The 26,571-nt window shown below is 39.4% G+C and overlaps 1 protein-coding gene across 1 annotated transcript in view; it reads left to right on the forward strand.

Annotated features, from left to right (window-relative positions):
- odad2 (outer dynein arm docking complex subunit 2) overlaps window positions 1-26,571 on the forward strand; it is a 117,687-nt gene that overhangs the window by 15,319 nt on the left and 75,797 nt on the right. Inside the window, exons 7-8 of the mRNA XM_056469368.1 lie at window positions 476-616; window positions 24,736-24,956. Of these exons, the coding sequence (XP_056325343.1) occupies window positions 476-616; window positions 24,736-24,956 (362 nt within the window). The remainder of the gene's footprint in view (window positions 1-475; window positions 617-24,735; window positions 24,957-26,571) is intronic.

Genomic DNA, 26,571 nt, shown 5'->3' on the forward strand with positions numbered 1-26,571 from the left:
TTACACATCGGTAATAAAAAGACGTGTAATAAATAGAGTCTACACAGCCCCTTCAAATTTGATTTCTCCTCTTTATCTTTTTTCTAAGTATCTATTTCTTGTCCACATCTAGTCTGTACTCATTTCTTTGTGACACTCACCTGTTTGTTGTAATTTGGATGTCAGCTATAATTTACTGCAAATGACATTGATGTTAATTATAGAGATTGGATATTTAATCAGAACAATTCACCTCTAAACTTTAGACATTAAGAGTTCAAAGTAGAGTCATGTCTGTGCATGTATGTGAAGCTGATGACGTTTATGTGTGTGTCATTGAATTCTCACTTGCACTTTCAGTTGTACTTTTTAAAAAAATGACTTTGTTTGAAATATCTATTGTAACCTATCTCACATCTCAGCCAAAATACTAATACATCACTGGAAATGTCATCAGTCTCTGTGTTTACACTTACAGTTTGATTTGATGTTCCAGGGACTCAAAGGAGGAGGAGGTGAAAAGTCCCATAAGGCTGTGGAGTCCTATAATAGTCCTATAATAACTGAAGTCTTCAAAGACATTGTCACGCTGCTGAAAAACAAGTCTCCCCACTTTGCTGAGGGTGCTGATAAAGAGGTATTGGAATATTGCACTTAAATCTCTTTCAACAGATATAAGCTGTGCCTTATTTCCTCAATCGTCATTTTAATTGTAAGAATTGGCGTTGTTGGGTTTTCATTTTTCTGATCGTTACAGTTATTCTCTTCAACTGCTCTTGGTTTTAAAATGCTCCAGATGGCAATTTCTAAACATATGACAGTGGTTTTGTTATAGTGTCTGCTCCACACCACAGAGCTTTGGATGTCAGAACCATGCTTTAGGCAACCCTAACATGTGAAATTACATAATTCACAGTTACGCACTAATCATCCAAAATGTGACAGCTCAATTGTGGCTTATATAATGCATCTGCTGACATTAGTGTTCATAAATTGTGCATCTCAGATACGGGATGGTTTCTTCATCTAACTAAAAGCACTTAAACCGGAGATCAGTTTTTTGAGCTTTGAAAAAGCTTGGAGCTTAATGGCGGTGGTCTGGAGAGCCTGAGTGTTCAGGCATTAGAGACTAATGACATCATCATGTGAGCATGCCATACACATGCAGCCATTAAACTGTCTAAGAAACAAAAGAAAAGGTAAAGAAGCCAAAGATGTCAACAGAAGTAGACGTCTGCAGTTAGTAAAGTGAGGTGGTGTTATTCATAGTGCATTGCTCCTAGGAGTCGAAGGCTGCATTGATAAATGGACCCTTCTTAACAGGATCATTTCCTTATTTTATTTGATTAGTGTAAGCTACATGAAGAAGGAAAGAATAGTTTTGTTTTTATTAAGGTATCGACGTAGGGTACACGTACATACAGTTAGGTCCATAAATATTTGGACATCGACACAATTCTTACCTTTTTGGCTCTATACATCAACACAATGGATTTGAAATGAAACGAACAAGATGTGCTTTAACAAATATTTATGGACCTGTATGTTACTGTTGTAAAAAAAATAAATGAGTGAATATAGAAGAGAACCCAGTCCAGGAGACTCTAAACAAGCAGAATTCCTTTATTGAGATGTGTTGGTTAATCTGCAGTCATACAGCGTCTTCAAGAAGTCCATGTGTCTGCAAGAGCCTATTGGAGGTCTGCAGTCTGCAAGTTTTATCACAAGTCTGAATTAAGACAAAGATGTCCTGTCTATATTGTCTTAGGAGGAGGGGAGATGGCTAAACAAAGCATGCAAATTCAGTTTTGGAGTCAGCAGGGTAAATTGGCATATACTGTAGGTGTAGAAACCGGCCCAGCTACTGACCACACAAGTTATTCAACAAAATGGTTTCTGTAGCATGAAAGCATGACCCAAAGACAAAGGCAGTCGTTAGCATTTGCAGTACTCTGGCTTAGCCTGTAGTCAGAAAGACAAAGGTAAATGTCCCTCATGGCTGGGCTGTTAATGAAATTATGTAATCAAAAACCAAAGAATATAACTTTTCAGTTATATGTAGATTATTGTTCATTTAAAACTAGATTATATAAATTTATATTCCCACATTACACATAAAATACATTTATAACGTTATAACTGTCATTTAACAGTGGGTAACAATAATTAGAAAACTTTAAGTAAGAAGTCAGTGCATTGCAATGATTTGGCAAATAAAATGTGAAGAGTTCAGATGCAAAACCCTCTAAATCCATCAGACCTCTTTTCTTGTAAATGAGCAATTTTTATCAGGCTCCTATAATTTGGCTTGGAAGTTTCATTTTATATGTAGTGATAAGGTTATAAGCTAGTAAATAAAATATTTTTTTTCATAATAACTTTAGACAATTCTTTGGTTTTTAACAAATTAGATTTTCTTTTGCGTCAGAAGCAGCTAAATCCACATAGGCTTTTGTTGCAAAAACCTCTAAATCCACCTATTGGAAAAAGACAGTGTATTTAGTTGAAAAATTACTAAAGATGTAATTAGAAATGATTTTTCCAAACATAAAACACATTACACAAACCACCTAAAATTAAAAATACATCTGTCAAGTAAGTGGCAGTTCATTCCGCTTTGGTAAACCAGGGAAAATGCAGAAGGAAAATGAATGAATGAAATCTGTCAAGTAAGTGCATTTTAATAACATTAAAACTGACATTAATTAAATCTTAACAAGCTGTTGTCATTTCTGATATTTGGCATTTGGATTTAATGCAAGTAGAACAATATAAATATTGTAAACTAAGCATGGTGGATTCAAATATTGTAGTTTAAAATATTGTGCAACATCAATATCTGTGCATTGTCCATTAATATAAAAAGCTTGTCAGAGCTATAGGTATTATGACGTAGGCTAATATAAATGTATAGTTTTATGCGTTATATTTATCTTTTTTTTTTTAATAGCTTACATTAGCAGATAAATCACAAGGTGGACCTACTGGGCAACAAGAGGATGTCTCTCAGAGAATTTTAGAAGCTGTCATTCATTCATTCTCACCATACTCAAGGTCTTGGTCTCTTTTTTGTCTCTTGTTTATTCTCATAGCATCAATGTGGGATAAAAGAAAGACATCTCTGCCTTTTGTGAAATGGTGTTGCCGTTTAATGAATAGTAAATCGGACTCATTTGAAGCAGCGTCGCTGCGCAAAAGCACTTTATGACTACACTTCCTACTGTACAGTGTGTTTTCTTTTTCTTATAATGCATTATAATGCTTATAACGAGTTTTGAGGTAAGGCATGTTTTCATTTGTCATTCACTGACAGTCAGATAACTGTCAGCAAACTGTCTTTTAAAATCAAAATTGGCAGTGGAAAAAAAAGCTCTTCACTTAAAGCTGGCATATAAGCGCGCTGCTACATTGGTTTTCGGGATATAGTGGCTTTTGCTGTCAAAGGCAAGTGGCGTTTAGCGGCTTTTGCCTACGAACTGTTATTTCTAAATAGGCTGACGGTTCGATTTAAATGATTTGAAGCAAATCTGTTTGTTGATGGTGTACTTTGTGCCTAAAGCATTCACTTAATATCATTATCTCATTTTTGGCGGAAGTGGCATTTAGCGGCTTTTGCATCTGAACTATACATGTATCTTTCTATTTTAGAAGTGATATTATTGTCAAGCATGTTATCTATAGTTGAAAATTGTCCTCTGCATTTAACCAATAGCTATAGATATACAAATATGGTTCACTCTCATTATTGTGAATGGGGTAAATTGCAACATTCAATATGGCCGCCATGGAGAAGGAAGTCCTTTATTTCAGTCAGATTAGCCAATCGTCAACCTTTATAGCTTTGGCATCGGGGTTCATGCAGATTTGCTGGTTTGTTATGGCAATCCCTGTCCTTTGGCGACTGCTGCATGCTTGCCCTAGTTTTGACAGGAAAAATGACATTGCGTCACATCCCATTACATGTCTAGTTTAGTGTTGTTAAAATACTTGTCAATCTTTGTGCATGTGTAGTAGCCAGTAAGAAAAACATGCACATTTATACAGCGCTAACTCAGAACACTTTACAATTGTATGAGGTAGTCTCTCCTACTCGCCACCATCAGTGTGCAGCATCCATCTAAATGAAGTAACTGCAGCCACAAGTAAATAGCACCACAAATCTACTGAAGAGATAGAGACGAGACCAGTTTAGAGAATGGGGATTATTGGGAGTCCATGATGGTTAAGTGCTGAGAGGGAATTTGGCCAGGACATCAGAGTTCTGCGCAGGACTGAATTTTTAGTCCCGCTCCTGCCAGGTTTTATTCCGCACCCGACTGCTCCTGCTGTAGATTTAGCCTTTGTTTACCCGCTGCCCGACCTGCCCTGTTTTCTACCCGACCCGACCGTTCCCGCTAAATTTAGATCTGGTTTCCAAAATCTCACGTTAAAATTGGGTACTACCAAAAGAGAGAGATAACAGATAAAATGTAGGTTGTGCAAGAATTGCAGGCTAAATGTCAGTTTTGCTTGCCTCATTGTGATGAGACATGAGTGCCGCCTTAAACAGTGATATGCGGTGTGGTTTGTGACTGGTGAGGCACTGACTCTTTCAAAGTCAGCTTTACAAACATATATCCATTCCAACATATTTGTCAAACACCGATTGTGTTTCAAATATCATAGCAGCATTATTTCTATACACATAGCAGGTACATATTGGGCCAAGGAGAAATGTAAAATGTAAAGCGATTAAATATGCCACCCAAAAAACACCCAGCTGGATGCTACAGAGTCCAGACAGCCTACTGTATAACAAGTGACACACAGCACCACGGCGGATGTGCACTCAATCTCTATCTCTCAGAAGCTCTATATTGTCATACCGCCTGCTCCTGTTCAACTACACCGACCACTGCATTTTATTCGGAATGCAAACCTCAGACGTGATTACACCCCTACACTTTACGTGAAGTGCCATGGGATTTTTAATCACTGTTTAATCACTGTTTAGGTCCACAGTGAGTCAGATCCTCAGTTTCATCCGAAAGATGATGCTCACTGACAATATAGTGTCCCCTTCACTATACTGGGGCATTAAGAACCACACAGACTGAAAACCCCCTGCTGGCCTCACTAAATCAACTTCTAACAGCAACCTAGTTATCCCATGTGGTCACCAATCCAGGTACTCACCAGGTTTAGCCCTGCTTAGCTTCAGTGATGGAATCAAACCTGCAACCTTTGGATTAAAGTCAGACACCCTAACCATCATGAAAATGGTTACAGATTTTTTTATTCACAACAAAAAGATTATTAATACCTGATGCAAACAGAGCTGTAAATTTGTACTGTCTAATCAAGGCAAAAATGCTAAATAATGAGAAATGAGTTCTTTAGTTTGAATTCCAAATATTGGCTAAACAGATTGAAGGAAAGTTTCCAATTCTGGAAGCATACAAACAGCACAGCTGTCCTTCAACTGGCAGCAGTGCTTCTGCTCGCTCCTCAACTGTGCTGTGAGGTATGCAGACCAAGATTAATCACAGCTGAGGAGAAGAGAGCAAAGGGAAAGAGGGGACAAGCGAATGTCTACACTTCTCTCTGTGTGTAGTGTATCTACTTGTGACAATAACAGAGAGAGAGAGACGGATTAAGAGAAAGAGGGAGTTCTCTCTTCTGTCACTCTGCGATTTGTCACGTCACCACAGTGTGAAAGAATGTGAGAACAGGCCAGTTAGTCAGACCCCTCTGAATAAAGTAAAAGATAAATTAACAAATTGGGTCTCCGATAATGGCCTCAAGATGTGCTGAAAAGTATGTTTATTGTTTGAGAAATGATATCCCATTTCTCATCAGAGACACAGTGAATTTGTTGGAAAAATGGTTTGTTTAACAGCAGCAAATATTTAGTCGCTTGTACATGGGATTTTACAGACAAGAGTTATATCAAAATTCATTTTTAAATATACAACATCTTTAAGAAATTAACATTGTTCTTAATTTCTTTCTGTCTCTCTTTCTCTGTGTGGGTGTTTTGCAAATGTTTGCTCAGTATGATTATTGTAGTTGATTAATGATTTTCAACATTTGTAGTTTTATTTTAATTGAAGTTTTAATTCAATACAAAATTTTAACCAAAATGAATTAAAACTGGTTAAAATGTCTTGTAGTGCATCAAAACAACTAGCTAGATTTTTTTTCTTCTGTGATTTATTTTATTTTTTATTTTTTGAGTAAAAAAGTAATGACTAATATATATTTTTATATGGTTTAGAAATACCCCCTAAAATGTCATTCATTGTAACAATAGATTATTTATCAATAAATTGGATGAATCATTTGATGACTGTCACGGATTGGCCAGGCTCTTCCACCAACATCACGCACCGAGCACCTTCACCTGAGTATTAACCACGCACAGCTGCACCCAATCACTCCCATTCACTATATAAGCACACACCTCACTTCACTCAGTGTCCGGTCTCGTTCCTACGAAGCGGACTCTGAGTGAACCACTTCCTAGGTTTCACTCCCCTACGATCTCAGCAATTATACTTAACTTTATTCTGTTTCCTTCTAGTCTGTCCAGTGTTCCCGGTGTCCTGTCAGCGTTGTGTGTCTCGTCAGTCTGTCTTCCCCGCAAGTCCTCTGGTGTGTGCATTCGGTCATCCTTCAGTGTTTGTCATCCCACCTGACAAAGAGGATCATCAGTTCCACTAAACTCCGTTCATCGCTCCATCAATATTCATTTATACTCTACTGTTGGAATAAACATTGTTTATACTCACTCCCCTTGTTTGTCCGTCTGCTTCCGTAACAGAAGACCGGACCATAAACTACCAACAGCATGAGCACTCACGATCCCCTTCAGGAGTTGGTGGATTCATTGAAGAGAGTGCTACTACCATCTGCTCCACTTCCCGAAGCACCACCAGCACCGAGCACTTCTTCACCGTCCATCCACTCATCCAGTCCCATGGCTCGACCAGCGCCCTACTCTGGCGGGGCGGAGGAGTGCAATGGATTTCTCCTGCAATGTTCTCTGGTATTCACTATGCAACCCGAGTTATACCCTACAGATCGGTCCAAAATCGCTTTCATCATCTCCCTCCTCTCTGGGTCGGCTCTTCGGTGGGCTGAAACCATCTGGCAACAGTCTGGGCCGGTAACAAATTCCATTCAGTCATTCACAAAGTACTTCAAGGAGGTTTTTGGTCGCGCGGATGCTGAAGTAGCAGCTGGAGAACAGCTATACCATCTCAAACAGGGAGCCATGTCCACTCAGGATTATGCTCTCAGGTTCCGAACTCTGGCTGCTGCTAGCGGCTGGAATGAGCGATCTCTCCTCACAACCTACCGGTTCGGACTAGAGCCCAGCCTCCGGTTACAGCTGGCCGCCCTCGACGATACGATGGGATTGGAGAAGTTCATCCAACACTCTCTGCGCTGTTCCGATCGTCTGAGGGTCTACCAGCATGATCCTCCACCAATATCCCAAGCACTCCTCCGTTCGCCAGAGCCAGCCGTCCCTCCAGAACCAGAACCCATGATCATCGAATCTGGTAGACTCACGATCACCGAGCGACAGAGGAGGCTGACCCGGGGTCTGTGCATGTACTGTGGCGCCAAAGGACATGTCAGGCTGGACTGTCCCATTCGTCCAGCACGCTCTGTGGTGAGTTTGTTCAGTTCTCCTATTGAAAAGATGCATCCTCTCACCACTAATGTCCAGTTAACTACCCCTTCTGTCTCAGTTTCAGTCACAGCCCTCATCGACTCCGGGTCAGCAGGAAATTTCATCTCACACGCCCTCTGTCGCAGACTCCAGCTTAACACAGAAGCCTCGACGCACGTCTATCAGATTCAGCCCATAACCAAAGATATCCATTGTCAGGCACGTATCCATCGAAAATGTGAACCCGTCAATCTCCAAGTAGGACTGCTCCACAAAGAGGAGATTCAATTTCTGGTTCTGGAGGGTGCATCGATGGATATCATCTTAGGGCGCCCGTGGCTGGTGAAGCACGATCCCATCCTCTCTTGGGGCACAGGAGAAATTAAGAGATGGGGAGAAGAATGCCGATCCAGCTGTTTTCCTGATCTACCCTTACAAATTCGAAGACCCCTTACCGTCTACGTCACGTCTGTCGAAAGTCCAGTCGAGAAAATATCCATTCAGATCCCGAAGATCTACTCCTCATACGAGGATGTGTTTTGCCCCAAGAGAGCTTCCCAGCTACCTCCACATCGGCCATGGGACTGCGCCATAGACCTGCTTCCAGATGCTCCTATGCCCAGAGGTAGGATCTACCCGTTGTCCCTTCCGGAGACCAAGGCAATGGAGGAGTACATCCATGAGGCTCTGAGTCAGGGGTATATCCGTCCATCCACGTCACCTGCTGCCTCAAGTTTCTTCTTCGTGGCTAAGAAGGATGGAGGGCTGCGGCCATGTATCGATTACAGAACCCTAAATCAAGGTACAGTCAAGTTCCGGTATCCCCTTCCTCTCGTCCCTGCGGCCCTGGAACAACTCAGATCCGCCAAAATTTTCACCAAGTTGGACCTCCGCAGCGCCTATAACCTGGTGAGAATACGTGAGGGGGACGAGTGGAAGACTGGGTTTGTGACCCCTACAGGACACTACGAGTACCTGGTCATGCCCTATGGTCTGGTTAACGCCCCCTCCGTATTCCAAAACTTCATCCACGAAGTCCTCCGGGAGTTCCTCCATCTCTTCGTCATTGTATACATAGATGATATCCTGATTTACTCCCGGAGTGAGGCCGAACATCGCCACCACGTTGCGGAGGTCCTGAAAACCCTCCGGAAACACCGCCTGTACCTCAAGGCTGAAAAATGCTCCTTCCATTCACCATCTGTTCAGTTCTTGGGGTACATCATCGATCAAAGAGGGGTTCGTATGGACGAGGGGAAGGTCACTTCCGTCATCTCCTGGCCCGAACCAAAAACCATAAAGGAACTCCAACGTTTCCTAGGATTTGCTAATTTCTACCGACGTTTCATCCAGAATTACAGTCTCATCACCGCTCCGCTCACCAACCTGTTGAAAAATAAACCCAAAGCACTACCCTGGCCTCCCGAAGCCGCCGCAGCCTTCCAAAACCTAAAAGAATCCTTCACTCAAGCCCCACTGCTGACTCATCCTGATCCTGACTTGCCGTTTGTGGTCGAAGTGGATGCATCGACCACCGGAGTGGGAGCCATCCTGTCCCAGTACCACGGTACTCCTTCATTACTCCATCCATGTGCCTATTTCTCCCGGAAGCTCAGCCCGGCGGAAAGGAACTATGACATTGGGAATCGAGAACTTCTGGCCATCAAGCTCGCCCTGGAGGAGTGGCGACACTGGTTGGAGGGGGCCAAACATTCGTTCCAGGTGATCACAGATCATAAAAATCTCCAATACCTAAAAGATGCTAAAAGACTCTGTCCTCGTCAGGCCCGTTGGTCATTGTTCTTCTCCAGATTTCAGTTCTCTATCTCATATCGACCAGGTTCAAAGAATATCCGAGCAGACGCACTTTCCAGAATTCACGACCAGCATGAAATTATTGAGACACCGGCCAAGATCCTTCCCGATCAGATCACTATCTGTCCCATCCAATGGTCCGCTCCTACAGTAATCGCCACTCCAGAATCCAGAACTCCGCCGGGCTGTCCCCCCAATCGACGCTTCATCCCTGAAAACCAACGGGTAGATCTCATTCATTCCAGCCATACATCTCTGGGCACAGGACATCCTGGGGCCAACAACACCCTCTCGCTGCTATCCCAACGCTTTTGGTGGCCGAACATGGCGAGGGATGTGAGAAGATACGTCCAGGGCTGCAGAGAATGCGCTATGGCAAAGAGTCCTCGCCATCTACCTGCTGGTAAACTCCATCCCTTGCCCATCCCAAACCGCCCCTGGTCACACCTAGGAGTTGACTTCATGACAGACCTCCCATTGTCTGAAGGTAACACCTGCATTCTAGTCATCATAGATCGATTCTCTAAATTCTGTCGTTTGATTCCTTTGAAAGGTATACCCACAGCCCTAGAGACCGCCGAAAACCTGTTCAACCACGTCTTTCGAAATTTTGGGTTACCAGAAGATATAGTCTCGGATCGAGGACCCCAATTTATCTCCAGACTATGGAGAGCATTCTTCAGACTCCTAGGTGTGACCGTAAGCCTCTCGTCTGGCTATCACCCCCAAACCAACGGCCAGACAGAGAGGAAAATTCAGGAAGTGGGGCGGTTCCTCCGGACCTTCTGTCACGGTCACCAAAACTCCTGGAGCCAGTTTCTGGGCTGGGCGGAATACGCCCAGAATTCCCTGCGGCAACCTACCACCGGACTCACGCCATTCCAGTGCATCCTAGGGTTCCAACCTCCACTCTTCCCCTGGGATGGCGCACCATCTGATGTCCCCGCAGTGGATTACTGGTTCCGGGAGAGCGAGAGAGTCTGGGACGATGCTCATCATCATCTCCAGAGGGCAGTACGCAGAACAAAGGAGGTATCGGATAAGAGGAGGATTCCAGGCCCCATCTATACTCCAGGACAAAAGGTCTGGCTCTCCACCAGAGATATCCGGTTGCGACTGCCCTCCCGAAAATTAAGTCCCAGATTTGTTGGTCCCTTCACCATTCTGGAACAGGTCAACCCCGTCACATACAAATTACAGTTACCACCACAGTACAGAATCCACCCCACATTCCACGTGTCCCTTCTAAAACCCTTTCACGATCCTCTGATTCCCTCCACAGAGCCTGGCCATGAAGAGGAACCTCCTCCCCCCCTGATGTTAGAAGAAGGGGCCATCTACCAAGTCAAGGACATCCTACGGTCCCGGCGTCGTGGTGGTCAGCTTGAATACCTCGTCGACTGGGAAGGATACGGTCCAGAAGAGAGGTCATGGGTCTCCAGATCCGATATACTAGATCCCGCACTTATGGAAGAGTTCCACTCCAATCACCCAGAATTTCCAGCACCTCGAGGACGAGGTAGACCACCACGACGTCGGAGGTTCAGGCCCTCAGGAGCGGGCCCTGGGGAGGGGGGTAATGTCACGGATTGGCCAGGCTCTTCCACCAACATCACGCACCGAGCACCTTCACCTGAGTATTAACCACGCACAGCTGCACCCAATCACTCCCATTCACTATATAAGCACACACCTCACTTCACTCAGTGTCCGGTCTCGTTCCTACGAAGCGGACTCTGAGTGAACCACTTCCTAGGTTTCACTCCCCTACGATCTCAGCAATTATACTTAACTTTATTCTGTTTCCTTCTAGTCTGTCCAGTGTTCCCGGTGTCCTGTCAGCGTTGTGTGTCTCGTCAGTCTGTCTTCCCCGCAAGTCCTCTGGTGTGTGCATTCGGTCATCCTTCAGTGTTTGTCATCCCACCTGACAAAGAGGATCATCAGTTCCACTAAACTCCGTTCATCGCTCCATCAATATTCATTTATACTCTACTGTTGGAATAAACATTGTTTATACTCACTCCCCTTGTTTGTCCGTCTGCTTCCGTAACAGATGACACATTAAAAGACAGGTAACATTTTAAATATTTGTTTACCAATATCTTTTAAATCAGATTTTAATTTAATTTGTTTTGTTTAATTTGTTTTGTATTACTACTTTTTTATATAATTTAATGAGTGCAGGTGAGAACACGTGTGTTTTATTTTGACATAAATAACTATGTTATGCAATACTATATTTTCACAATTTTATTTTTAATTGATTTGAAACATCGAAATAGGCACATGCATTTGATATGCTTTCTGTGTATGTAAAATGTATTTGTAAATGTAATAAAAAATGTATATCAGGGTGTCCGCGGGGTCTTAAAAACTGAACTGACACCGTTTCAATTGACTATAATCTTCTATGTGAAGCTGCTTTGACGCAATCTACATAGTAAAAGCCCTATACAAAGAAAGATTAATTGAGTTGAATTGAATTAAAAAGTATTAAAAGTTGATAAATTAATTATGAGAAATTTAAGGCCCTTAAAAGTTATTAAAAAGCCTTAATCGCGTTTTTACGAGGTCTTAAATAGTGTTCAAGCATTGTCCAAATTGTTTGACTTCCAAAAAAGCATAAATGTATTTATTTTCCTCCTAATATTAACAACCGCATGCTCAATCCACGGGATTAGTTCGGGCCGGTGTGTGCCGGGCCAAGCTCCTCCGTTTGGATGATGTCACATAATTTGCGACAAAGTGGGAAAGTGATATGACGCTTCCCCACATGTAGCGAAACCATAGAGCGAAACAGACTGCAAAATGGGAAAATGTAAGCTTGCGTACTCCTGGTTGGAGAAAGATGAGTTTAAACAGTGGCTAAAGCCTGTCGCTGAAAACAACCACATAATTTATTCTTTCAAGCTTTGCTTCTTCCGGGCTTATCTGAGTTCTGTTGCATGGTTGTGCTCCATTGATCTATTTAACTACAACTCTTTATTAACAATTGTTTATTAAGTTAAAGGTTTGATGCTGATTAGAGCTTGAAGTGGCGATGAGGTCTTAAAATATTCTGAGAAAGTCTTTAAAAAGTCTTCAAAAAGTTTGGGGTTAGTATGATTTTTAAATGTTTTAAAAAAAGCTTATCCTGCTCACCAAGGCCACATTTATTTCTTAAAAAATACAGTACAAATCGTAAAATTGCGAAATGTTATTGCACTATAAAATAACTGTTCAAAAGTAGTTTATAATTTAATTTCATAATTTATTCTAGTGATTTTAAAGATTAATTTTCAGCTTCATTACTCCAGTCTTTAGAGTCACATGATCCTTCAGAAATCATTCTAATATTAATTATTGTAATTGTTATTTTTATGAATAGTATTATTATTAATAAAAGCAATAATGACTACATACAATAAGTAACAAATAAATATTTAATAAATAAGTACTTAACAATTAAACTTTTATTAAATTCAATTCAATTATTAAATAAAATTAATAATAAAAAAAAAGCTGACCCCAAACTTGTGACTGGTAGTGTATATTTAATGACAAAAATGCACAATAAAATGACTTAAACTTGAACTAAAATTAAGATTGAAACTGAGATTGTATTAAAAACATATTAATAAGAACTATAATATTATCTTTATGATAAAATAACTCAGGCTCAGTGTTTTCCAAATCTGTCTTCAATTTCATCGGTAGCAGAGCACAGTAAATGCCTCTTTGTTGATGCAGACAAAAGGTTTCCTCCAACTTGTACTTTTCTTTTCTTAAAACAAAGTCCTCCGATCCACGCTAATGTTTTATGCCGACCGTTGGCGGTTTTATAACCGACATAATTCTGTCCTTGAGCAATATAAACGGAAACTCCATCATCGAGACAGATTTCTCTTTATGTTCATTGCTAAATGATGGCGATGTTATCTCTCGACGATATAGTTTGCAGATGGAAAATGAAGGCAGACAGAAAGATTACTGCAGCACCATATAGTAATGGTTATTGTCTAGTGCTACTTTGTCGGTGCAAAAACCTCTGTCTGGTTACCTTGAGGACAGAACGTATAAAAATGTTCCTTTCATCTATTCATTCTGCATTCGGAGCCAGTTTTCAGACACAAATTAAGCCTGCTGCAGAATTTTACCTTTACTCTCAGCAAAGATGTCCAAGTTAAACTCTGTCGTGTCCAGGACCAGCTTCATCTTCCTCACTTGAGCAACAGTTCCCATGAGTCTGTGCTCAGTAGCTCAGCTCACCTTCCATAACTCTCCCCTATGATGAATGCCCGGTCTAAGTGCGCTATCATTCTAAAGCTCTATGAGAAAAAAAACTGGTGTAGAGCTCCATGTATGTGCTGCTGTACTTGTTTATTTGACACAATGTCATTTACACATGTCCCTGGATCAACATCCTTTGTAGCTCCTAGAATAACATCCCTAGCAACCAATCAAAGCCTTGACGCTCTAAAACCATAAGGCAGTGATTGATTAATAGGAATGTTGTTTCAGAAACAACAAAGGATGTTGGTCTAGGATCACGTCCTACTTGTGGAAATCACTCTCGGCTGTTTATTTGCTACAGTCATACTTGATATTGCTGAAAAGTGTCAGAACGTTTTTTTTTTTGGACAATACCATTCTTATCGAGACAGGAAATGCCACTTTAAATTTAAGACTTGGTTCAAAGTGACGATGGTTAGCCTACTGAACAGATGCTGAATTTCTGGTGTTATTTTTCTTGAATGATTTTTCTTTGCCATGTTGCACTTGGCTTGTCCAGCGGGGCACTTTTTTATTTCTAGTATATTTCTTTTGCTAATATACTTTGAAACAATATGTTTTATGCTAAAAAAGGAGTAAAGAATAAGCCTCAATATTCTCAGTGGGGTTTTCGTGTTCGGTTTGTACAAGGCTGAATATGTGCGAGCAGGTTGACTTCGATTATTGGTGGCGGTGAGGAGAAAGACTTTATTATTCTTCGAAGTGATGATGCCAGGCAGGCGGTTCAGCGTGCGAGCGTTTGTGTGTGTAAAAATGCCCACCAGACTTTCATGTTTTATTATGCCAGCAGGCGGGAGCTCAACCGTGAGCACTAGCAGCTGACGGGTGATGGACAGAGGCCATAAAGACAGAGCCATAAAAGTAGTCTGCTTAGACACAAATCAAACCCCTCTTTGTTCTCCGTATTTTGCATTTGTTCCTGGTTTTCTAGATTTCATCTTAATGTCTTTCATTCAAGTCTTCCAAGCACAAAGTTTCAGATGAGAGTTTTTGACTTGAATGGGTGTTTGTACTGTAAGACTGTCATGAAAGCTTTATAATCATGAAATGACACTTTGTGAATATGAAGGAGATTTTATGCATGCTTATGACAACTGTCATTAAGTGTAATTAGCTTGGTTGAATTGTTTTAAATGCAAAGATGACATTTAGAAGTCTTTATGACAACTTGACATAAATGCAGCACAACCTGCCATTGTCTTTTTCATGAAAACGTCACATTACCAAGAAGACAAAATAAATTGTATTATAATTATAATTGTCTCTGATCTTTTACTGATCACTTTTTTCAGCGGAAAAAATTAATTTGTCATTAAAATTTCTTATCAAAGGTGACAATACTCTGTCAAATTATTTTATAACAGCATCATTAATTTTTAATGACACATAATGACATGTACCACTGTAGTTGAGGTCAAGAGAAATATTAATAATGCTGTTATAAAATTCATGACCTCATGTTAATCATGTTTATGACAGATTGTGATTTGACAGATTTAAGACGTGATGTATTTGTTTGGGTCAAGTTGTCATAACAGACTTCTCAAACAATTCTTCATATTCATGAAGTGTCATTTCATGATAATAAAGGTTAGGGCTGGGCAAGTAATCGAAAAGTATTCGAAATCGACATTCAGAACCTATAATCGATCAAAATTTTCCAGGTCAATTTTTTCAATTATTTTTCCGGCCATGTGTGGAGTCATGTAACCCCATTCCTTTAAGGCTGGTTGCATAACCCTTGCCATGGCTGACCCCTCGGCTTAATTTGCACTACATTGATGATGATTGGAAGCTGTGCCAGAGATGCCTTGAGACTGCATATTTTCCATTACGTTAAAATTACCATTTACATTAAAACATTTGTTTACAGAGGATGCAAGAAATGCACTTTTAAAAATATTATTTACAGGATATGCAAGGGTTATTTAATTTAGAAGAGAGACTGCTTTTTTCCACTCTTAATATGAAAAACACTGAAAGTAATGTATTTTGTTTGCAAAAGTGCAAGTTTTTTTTTTTATAAGTCAAAAGTGCCTTGGTTTTAGGCAATGTGTGTGTTAATTTCAGTTGTTCAACGTCGATGTTCAATAAATAATCATAGTTAGTGTGTGTTTCCTTCAAGTAATGCACCCTTCATTCAGAAATCTCTCACTTAATATGTGAGCATATTTACTGTACAACACTTGTCAGTGAAATATGAGAGCAAAAAAATGAATAAACACATAATCGTTCATTAATTTACGATTATTGAACGATTATTTGTTTATTAATTTTTTTATATTAATAGGTGTTTATTAATATTAACTTGTAAAATGTAGTTTAAACCTGATTAACTTATCCAAAGTTTAACTTCATGATTTTAGTCAGATTGATTGACATAAGTTGAAATGACTAGAAATGTTAATCTGATTCAGAGAAAAAATTAAGTCAGCTAGATTGCATACAGTGTATTCATGACATCTCATTTCATGCTTTTAAAGATCTTTTGAACACATGCTCAAAACCCTCATCACCTTCACCAAAGCCATTTATCCACCTGAAACTAACCAGTTACGTTACAGCGCATGTTGATTTGAGAGCAGATAATACTTTTAGGTGCGCTATGGGATTCTTTTGGCGTAAAAAAGTTCATCAGAGAATAAGTTCTGGATTGCAGCCTGAGTTTTCTGTAATAAGTCTCAGACATGCTCTGGTCTTTCAGCCATCAGTCAACCATCGGACCGTGATTTTTCAGGCCAGAAACCCTCAGCGCACACAAAAACACCAGCCAAAGACAACAGGCTGTATCTTCTAACATATCAGCTGCATCAGGAACCAATGCATTTGCATACTTTTATTAAATCAGACACTTTTAATCAAACATGCACAGTTCTGGCTGAGCAGAAGGTGACATTTATTAGAGAAAAGATATCTTGATGTGCTGCTTTGTCAAACTGGGATAGCAAGGACAGAATTAGAAATGCAGAATTTAATGCATTAAATGCAAAACTGCAAATGGTAATATTGTTTCAAGAGGTCATTTAAGCTGTCTTGAAAGAGCTCTAGTTTTCTTAATTGTTTACCCGATTTCGCTTAAAGAGCACCTATGATGAAAATCATCTTATGTAGAGCTGTTATGTAAGCTGACAGTGTGTGTAATATTGGAGTGATAGCAACACAATAAACCTTTTTTTAAATTTCCTGACGTTAAAACAGGATCCAAATCCCTCTCATTTTGATGTAACGTTGGAGTGTGGTTTCTCCGCCCACCCAATTGATTGACAGCCGCGTATAAACAACATGTCACTGTAGTAATGCGTATAATCATGTCAACAAGACAGGACGTCTGTAAAGCAACTGGGATTAAAAGATCTGTTCAGCTCTCTGTGATCATCAACCATCATCAAATGTGATCAAGAACGAGTTTTACAAGTTTAAAATGTTTGCAATAAATTACAGCAATTTTCCCATCTTTACTTCATCACTAAAGCCGCATGTCAGTACAATTATAAAAGATGATTCAATCCTGGTTTGTGGATGCTAAATCAGGTTTATTTTGTTTCTTAAAAAACGTATAGCCATGCAGCAGTGGATATTAATGTGTATCTTGTCACATTTGCAATGCAAAAACAGTGTTAAGTTAAACGTGTGCTCTGTGTGTGTGTGTGTGGTTGTGTATGTGCGTGAACTTTGTAACTTTGTAACTCATCATTGCAGAAAGGCTTGAATTAACTCCACAACAAATACATTAAATAATCATTGGTAAAGTTCTTGCTGGAATATTTCTCGCAAACGTTACGTGAGATCTGCTTCCTTCATGTCTGTCACTCTGCTGTTTATCTGACACATCCGAGGCGGAGATTGAGGCGGTACACTCTGACAGGCACGTGGGAATGGTGGACAGGGAGAACTAGCATTAAAGGCACAGGCAACAAAAACAGCTACATTGTGTTCAGAGCAGAAATTCCAATATTCTGAAAGGTCTAATACATAACCTGATGGGTGTTTTGAGCTGAAACTTTACACTTTCTGGAGACACAATAGACTTATCTTAAATCTTGAAAAAGGGGTAAAATAGGTGCCTTTTACAACATCCCATTTTGTTGTTTACATAAAATTCAGTTTTATATACAAATAAAACATGTTAAATGTAAGTAGTAAGGGTCTACTTGGTGTACGTCTACATTTAATGTTTCAAACAACTTTTGTGAAAATGTTCCAAACAACAAAATTGACATTTACTGAAAATTGGTTCAATACTTTGATTAGAATTTACTGATTTTACTTTAACATCTTTAAATAAACAGGCAAAGTTGTTTATTTATTTATTGCATATTTAACTATGTATTGGCTGTTACATAAACAATTTGCTTTCTTCCAATGTGGAATGTGAAAAACAGTGTGTGAGCTCAGCACATTCAAAATAACAGCATTTTAAAAACAGTAGGCAAGAAGTATCTGGCCTATAAGTTTCTTCTGTCAGCCTGCATTCGATCCCTATCCCATGAGGCCACAGGAGAGTACAACAGAGTATGAGCATATTTCCCTCTTACTTCACAAATTCAAACTATAAAAAAGGTTTTATGTTTTATAGTATGAATATGTGTGAACCACAGTTTGTAATGGCTGGGAAGTTCAAATTCAAAAGTGGTAGCTTACAAACTAAAAAAGTTAAGAAGGAAAGGTTGGCGCCAATGGCGAAGTGGTTAGTGGTCGTCACATGGCATCCTGGTTGTCATGGCGACCAGAGTTTGATTTCTGCCTCAAGGTCCTATGCCGATCCTTCCCCTTTCTCTGCTCCCCATGCTGTCCTGTCAATACTCTCTACTGTCCTATCCATTAAAAGGTGAAAAACCCCAAAATATAATTATATAAAAAAGGAACACAGAGAGGCTGTAATTTTGATACATTTCTCAAATATTCTCAAATGATATGGATTAGTAGATTATCAGAGATATTTGGATGAGCTAATCTAGGGGTGGGCGATATGACCTAAAATTAATATCACGATATTTTTCATCTTTTGAACGGTGATGGTATAATATCATGGTATTACTTTAAATTGCAAAATAATATACATTTCAAGGAAGAACGGACAAAAAAAAGTCTCACTTCTTTCACTCTTTAAGTTTTGGTTTCGGTTTGTGTCATTTTAAATGCTCCGTCCTGTTATGAGCTGATCTTCATTTTTCTCTGTTTGTGGAATAAAGCGGCACCAATTTATGAGCAGACAGAGCAGGATTCTCGCGATGACCACCGGTGCAATACTGCTCTTTGTTATGAGCCGTAGTTTCAGTGTAAACTTAGTAAAGACGAGTTTCTTTGGCGATGATGTGTACAGTGTTAGATTTTACATTTAGCGGACATTTGCGCTGAACACGCAGTGAAAGCAACGCAACAAGATTCGGGCACCTTCTCCGAAAACCCTCGATTGATCAACATTTACCTCATGTCATGATCGCTGTCATCTGCGCCATTATTATTATTATTATTATAACTTTAATTGAGGTTTGCAAACCTGTGTACTTTTCATTCTTCAGCCGTTTGCATTTCCTGCGGTAACAAAAGCTCCCTGTCATCTGACAGCGGGAAGCGTTGAGTGATTGACAGCTAATATGAACCAATACAGCGGCAGCGTAGAGCACATGCGACCAAAATGGTTGCAATTTCGAGCCCTGTAGTATAAGGACAGGTATTCAGACCACAACTGAACGTTTGAAATAAATTTAATGCCTTATTATTTAGAATTAGCTATTATTGATGTAAATGCAGCTGTTCAAGGCACATAATTGATTTATTACGGTATTGACGGTATTAGAAAATCCATGTCTTGGCGCAATGTCACACCGGTGATGACTATGACACCGGTGTACTGCCCACCCCTTAGCTAATCCCTCCGCAATGACTGATGATCACTGTAATAATGGTAAATGCTGCTTTGTTTACGGTTTGTCTGTGCGTTTCAGAAATTCAGGTTTCCTAATGCAGAATGAGAAAACATTACTGCCCCCTGCAGAAAGACACAAGGTGACACGAGGCAACAAAACAGTTGGGTTTCATTGGCGCTAGTTGTTTGACATTGACATGGTGTGTTCTGGCCTTATTGTGCCATGTATTAGATCTCTTTCAGTGCAACGGAATTAAAAAGCCATTCTAAAACCTTGTGAAAAAACAAATAGCAATCTGACATTTATGACATCATCAGAATGCACCTTGATGACCATGTGGGGCTGCAGAAAAGTGAGTTTGTTGCTCTAAAATATTGCAGAATTTAAAGTATTTCATGGTGTTGCAAATTTGTTTAAAAAAAAAAATAAGTGGATGATAATTTTGACATTCTGAAAACGTACCTCCACGGACGTTTCTAGAGACCGCGAAATACGTCCCGGCGGCACGTTTTTCTGCAGTTTTTGTTTTCGTGAATCTGCCAGAGGTCGCCGTGTATGCTTTTTCGAGATCTCAAATTTCCCTTGCGAGTGCCATTCACGCCTGCTGTTCTCGCATAAACCCACCAGAGGCCGCTGTCGACTCACTTTTTGACAGACTTTCTGACTGACTGAGCGAAAGATTGGCTGACCCACCCTCCCCCTTCTCTAAACCCAGCTAATTTTGTCGATTTACCTGCCCACCCACTTCCCTAAACCCAACCAACACGTTTCAAAAGCAATCCAAAAAATAAAAGCCCTCGTCTGATTTTTTATTTTATTTTTTTTCACGTTTTCAGATTTTACCACATTCTCACTCTGCTATTCACTTGTTTGTTTTATATTTTGGATTCTGTTTTTGTCTTACCTGCTTTTTGGAACCACTCTTCACTGGGCTCGAACCCCCGTCTTCGTGGTCAACTCCTCTGCATCTCAAATCCGCCGATGTACTTGGCATGCTAACGGGACAAATTGGTTGCAGCCGGAATGACATCTATACGGAGGTAAGCGGTCAGCTGGTAAGTGCGAAAATGAATGGCTACACACCGCCCCGTAGTTGTTCTTATAAAAAAATGAAATGCAGCCATACGTACCTCCGCCTACGTAATTCGCTGTCTCCAGAAACGTCCGCAGGGCTATGTTTTCACAATGAGCCTGTGTTGCTTTAGTTAAGTATATTCGGTTTTCGAATAGATCTCCTTTGTCTTCCCTTCATGTACTTCTTGTAGTTGGATGTTAAAGTAGTTTGTATACTTGTCAGCTTTTGATGGTTTTCTTATTCACGCTTCTGTTTGGGATGTCATACTGGAGAGTTCAGTCTTCCTACTTGTTCTTGAGCATAGTGTATGCAGGTTTATTACTTCAATTATAATGTTTAAGGTGAATAGAGTAGTGTGAGGAAATGAATATTACTTTGGCTCTTCTTAACTGTGGGTTCTTTTGTGTTTTATTTTTTGACCAAACTAATTCATGAAAGGCACAACGTGTACTTGGCCCAGCTGGATGCACAGAGTCTCTTGTGCCATATAAAAAATTATTTTTTTCATCTCTTGTGTACTCTTTCTGAACTCTTCTGCTTTCATCTCTATCCCTTTCTTTTGATGATCCCTTTGACACATTTTGTTCATTATAAGTTACATTGCAGCTACATGGGAACGTATTCTCATTAGAATATTAGTTGACTGTTATGTTAGGGTTAGTATAAAATGGAACCAACAATAGGCTGATAGAGATGCATACTGTAGCAGGTAGGCCTGACACAATATCGATTTTTTGTTGTACGATGTATTGCTCCAAAATATATTGCGATAAACGATATTATTGTCATTTTAAGACCATTTTATGCCACTCATTATGTAATGCCAGAATGACTATATAATAGCATCACAATGCAAGTACACTCTTCCAAAGAACACAGTCTTTTTTTCTTAAGAATATATGTTTCTTTATTTAACCAGATAAAATCCCATTAAGATCAAGATCTCATTTACAAAGGTGACCTGGCGAAGAGGTCCACAACACATGACTTCTAAAATAAAAAATAAATAAAAAAGATAATATAAAAATACAATTTAGTTATTCAGCTATACCACATTACAATATGTTAAAAACACATACATTGAGAAATGGACTGTTGTTGTTTGTTATGAAGGATTTAAATTGGGATGAGCTCAGACATTTTAGTTCAGACTGAAGAGTATTCCAGGATGAGGGGGCGGCATGACTAAAGGCTTGCTTCCTTATTTCAGTTCAAACCCGGAGAACAGACAAATGTAAGTTTCACTTGAACATAGGGCATTTGACCTAGAAAGAAGAAAACAGGTATAAAGGCGCCAGACCCAGAAGAGCCTTGTAAACCAGAGTCATCCAGTGGCTGTACCTTCTTACATTCAGAAAAGGGCACTCAGCTTTGGCATATGGGGGTTAAGCAGGTCACACACCAGAAGCACCGCTCAGCAACGCGCAGCGTCGCACCATGCAGTGCCATACATTTTAGAATTCTAAACATAGGTTTCTATCAGGGTACACACACCAGCGGCGCAAGTCGACGACTGTCCGCGTCGGCCAGCCACGACCCAGGACACTGTTCATTTTCCTGCCGCGCCACAGAGCGCCATCTAATTAATTGATTGCTTTAGTCTACGACAGCCTGTAACAAACCTCAGAACGCTATGATACACATGATACGCTATGATTCGCTATGATGCTTAAAGGCTAAAGACGTTTTTTGAGGCATTCATATATAAAACATCACCATAGTCAAGCAATGGTAAAATTGTTGCAGACACCAAATGTTTATGAGCTTTAAGAGTAAAGCAGGATCCATTTCGATAGTAAAACCCAAGCTTAACTCATATTTTACAAACCAAATTTGCTACGTGTGCTTTGAAGGAAAGCTCCTGATCAGTAAAAAGCCTAAATACTTGGACTCTAAACTTATTTGTTCACCTTGGGCAGTGGTAATTAATGGTTTCATCTGAAAAGGACTGGAAAGATTTGTAAAAATATTAATTACAATTTATATACATTTTCATTCATTCATTCATTTTCTTTTCAGCTTAGTCCCTTTTTTTAATCCGGGATCACCACAGCAGAATGAACCGCCAACTTATCCAGCATATGTTTTACGCAGGGGATGCCCTTCCAGCTGCATCCCATCACTGGGAAACATCCATATACACTTATATATACACATATACACATACACTACAGGCAATTTAGCTTACACAATTCACTTATACCACATGTTTTTGGACTTGCGGGAGGCGGGAGAACATGCAAACTCCACACAGAAATGCCAACTGACCCAGCTAAGGCTCGAACCAGTGACCTTCTTGCTGTGAGGTGAACATGCTACCCACTGTGCCACCGTGCAGCCCTATCTACATTTTAAAACCAATTTTAGATCCTGAAGACAAGACTGAACAATATTAAAAGCAGACTGTAAAGATTGTATAACCTGAACAAGTGAAGGAGAGCAACAATAAATCATTGTATCATCAGCATACACATGATACAAGGCATTTAGAAGGTTGCCACACAAGTTATTAAAAAGATAAAGAAGTCAAACCAGCCATTTGGACATACTATGTTCTGTTGGACAAATAATTAGCAAACCAAGTGCAAACTTGATTTGATATACCAACCCATGTTAAAGAGTTAATCAAAACTATATTTCACTTTTGAAAAATTTAATATTTAGGCATTGGAATCAGGGGTGTATCCTAAACAAATAAATAATGAATGTTAACAGAAGGTTAAGTCGAAGGTAAAAAGTAACAGAAGCTGTGATATCTGGTACCATATCTATTTTTAGTAGTCAGACACCCACATGATGGCTATATACCGTAGTAATTTATAGTAAATACTATAGTGTTTATTGACCATACTGACACCTCTAACTGAGGTAGAGATGTTGCGCTCTAAGCTAAGATGTTGCTAGAATTGGATTTTTATGTATGGGCTATATACAGTTGAAGTCAGAATTATTAGTCCTCCTGAATTATTAGCCCCCCTGTTTCTTTTTTTCCCCAATTTCTGTTTAACGGAGAGAAGATTTTTTCAACACATTTATAAACATAATAGTTTTAATAACTCATCTCTAATAACTGATTTCTTTTATCTTTGCCATGATGACAGTAAAAAATATTTTGCTAGATATTTTCAAGACACTTCGATACAGATTAAAGTGACATTTAAAGGCTTAACTAGGTCAATTAGGTTAACTAGGCAGGTTAGGGTAATTAGGCAAGTTGTTGTATAATGATGGTTTGTTCTGTAGACCATCAAAACAATACATATCTTAAAGGGGCTAATCATTTTGTCCTTAAAATGATTTTAAAAAATTTAAAACTGCTTTTATTCTAGCCGAAATAAAACAAATAAGACTTTCTCCAGAAGAAAAAATATTACCAGACATACTGTGAAAATTTCCTTGCTCTGTTAAACATCATTTAGGAAATATAAATCGAAAAATCAAATATTCAAAGGGGGGCTAATAATTCTGACTTCAACTGTATAATGCATCACCAAAAATGATTAAGGTCATGTCCATTTATTGTACTATAAGTTGATATATTGATTATTGTGACAGGCCTAATAGCAGGTGTGTGTGACTTTTCAAATAAGTATTTAAAAAATGAGCTAGAGAGAAAGACAGAATTCTTCACAATTTAAAAAAAAAATCATGGTTGCATTACCACAAAGACTTCACTCAGTGTGTGCCAAACGTCTTGCCTGCAGTTCAAGAATGTACAGAAACAATAAACCTCTCATATTGTATAGGCAATTAACAGAAGAAACTTTGGAAATATGTTTCTATTTTTTTTTTCAGTTATTCTCATAACTCAAAGGCAGGATTGTTTTTCTGGCAGTAGACTGTGGAGAAAGGCTGCATTATATAAATGTGCAGGGATACAAATTCATAAGTGGGATTTAGTTTTATACGTCTCTTTCTTAGAATGAGAAGGCTAACTCTGAGATGACTGTGTGACGTGCCTCCCCCCAAAAAACAGACAATAGGTCAGATGTAGAATGGAAAATTTGTTGCTAAACTAAGATGAAGGACTTTCAGTGAAAAGTCTTTCTCTTCGTTCTCTTCTACAGGACTTTGCCATTCAAGATGTGCCATCAGCTAAAAAGATCCTACATGTGGAAACTGTTGATGCCGAGAAAACAGGCCAAACCCTGAAGCCTTACGACAGTGAGGAAAAGAATGCGCTCGAGAAGGCAAGACAACAACCTGTGCGGAACAAGCCGGGCAATAGGAAGAAGAAATTAGAACCATCTTTGAAATGGAAGAACCTCGGGCTCACGTCTCCTTATGAGTGAGTGATAATTCCAAACCCCAAATGGGTTCCAAAAAAGCCTTCACAACATCAGTGCTTGCTTATATACTGTACAGTTCAGCAGTCAGTCACACTTATATTTCTAAGTGGACATTCTCCTCTGAGTGTTATTGACAGTCAGCTGATAAAGCCTAGTTAATCACTCAGACATATGTTTTCCTCTTTGGATTGATCTAGCAGACAAATCAGCCGTTTTTGGCTGTTTCAACGATTGTTACTGGTAAACCTCCTCTGAAAAGTCATCTAAGATTTCCAAAACAATAATCCTTTGTTTTGGAGAAATAATTCCTCCAGATGTGGAAATGTACTGCCCTTCAAATCACAGGAAAGAAACAAACTCGTATTCAAATGATCTAGGTGACACTGTAATAGATATCTACGAGAGAGCTACAGAGTTTTGAAACAAGCTTAAATGCCATGATGGGATAGAACAGAATAATTAAGAATAAAAGGATAAAGGAAATGCAATAGGTGCCACTTAAACCAGGGGTTTCCCAAACCTCGTCATCGCTAAAGTGATCATTTTCTATTTTTTTCAAATAGAACCAACTCAAACAAATGTAATTCTCCAAAATATTTGACACACACACAGTTTGTACTGTCCGACTAACACATTGATTAAAAGACTGGCAGAAAGTGAAAGTAAAATGGCATTTTGAAATGACACAAAAGCACATACCATGGTAAATACTACACAATACAAACTAAATGAAGCATAAATGGCTCCCGATTAGAATCAGCATGCAAATCAGCCAGCAGAGTATAAGTAACAGACTTAAATTTTTTGGAAATAGCATGGCTTCGTTACATACCTGTTAAGTTTCCTACCAGTAATATGGTTTGCTCTATAATGCAGTGATGTATTGTGTGTGAGTGCATTGAAGAGCTATTGAGTCCAGTATAAAAGCTAACAGTACAGGAACACTGATGCTGTATTTCAGCATCTGATCTGACACTGAATTAGGAGAACGCTTTTCTCCCGCGCTTGAACCGCATCTGACAGAAGTAAAACAGCTTTAACACATGTTTTTCAAAATCAAAGTTGCAGATTACAAAAACACTCTGTAAGCTACTCAAAACGGTATTGACAACCTTTTTTGGATCAAGATTTACCAGTTGTAAATGCTGTAAACGGAAGTTCTAAGCGTCCTACTGAAAGACGCTGTTCGCCATGGCAGCTTCCATGCAACAACGAAGAAAAAGGTTTATATGACCATGAGCATACTGATGATACAAAAAGTGCAACAATCTCACAACCATATCGTTTTTTATAGTCATTTATTCATTTGTTTAATTTAACATTAACCTCATCTAATGAGACTGTTGAGTCTTTTCCTGGCTTAATTCTGGAAGATCATCCTCCATGTTCAGTCTGGGCCTTTTTTTTAATGTCGTAAGCGTGTCAAAGTTTACCATTGTGCCGTAAAAGCAATCTGATACATCTGACGATATTACTGTGTTGTAAATTCTGCTATAATCACCCCAGGGGTCGCAATCCAATGGAAAAACATTGAAAGGCTTAATGGCTTTTTATTTGCATGTTTTTTTTTGTGTAGCTATTAAATACTATTTAATACTACTATCTAATTGTTTA

This window comes from Danio aesculapii, chromosome 12 (assembly GCF_903798145.1).
Source record: "Danio aesculapii chromosome 12, fDanAes4.1, whole genome shotgun sequence".
NCBI classification, from domain to species: domain Eukaryota; kingdom Metazoa; phylum Chordata; class Actinopteri; order Cypriniformes; family Danionidae; genus Danio; species Danio aesculapii.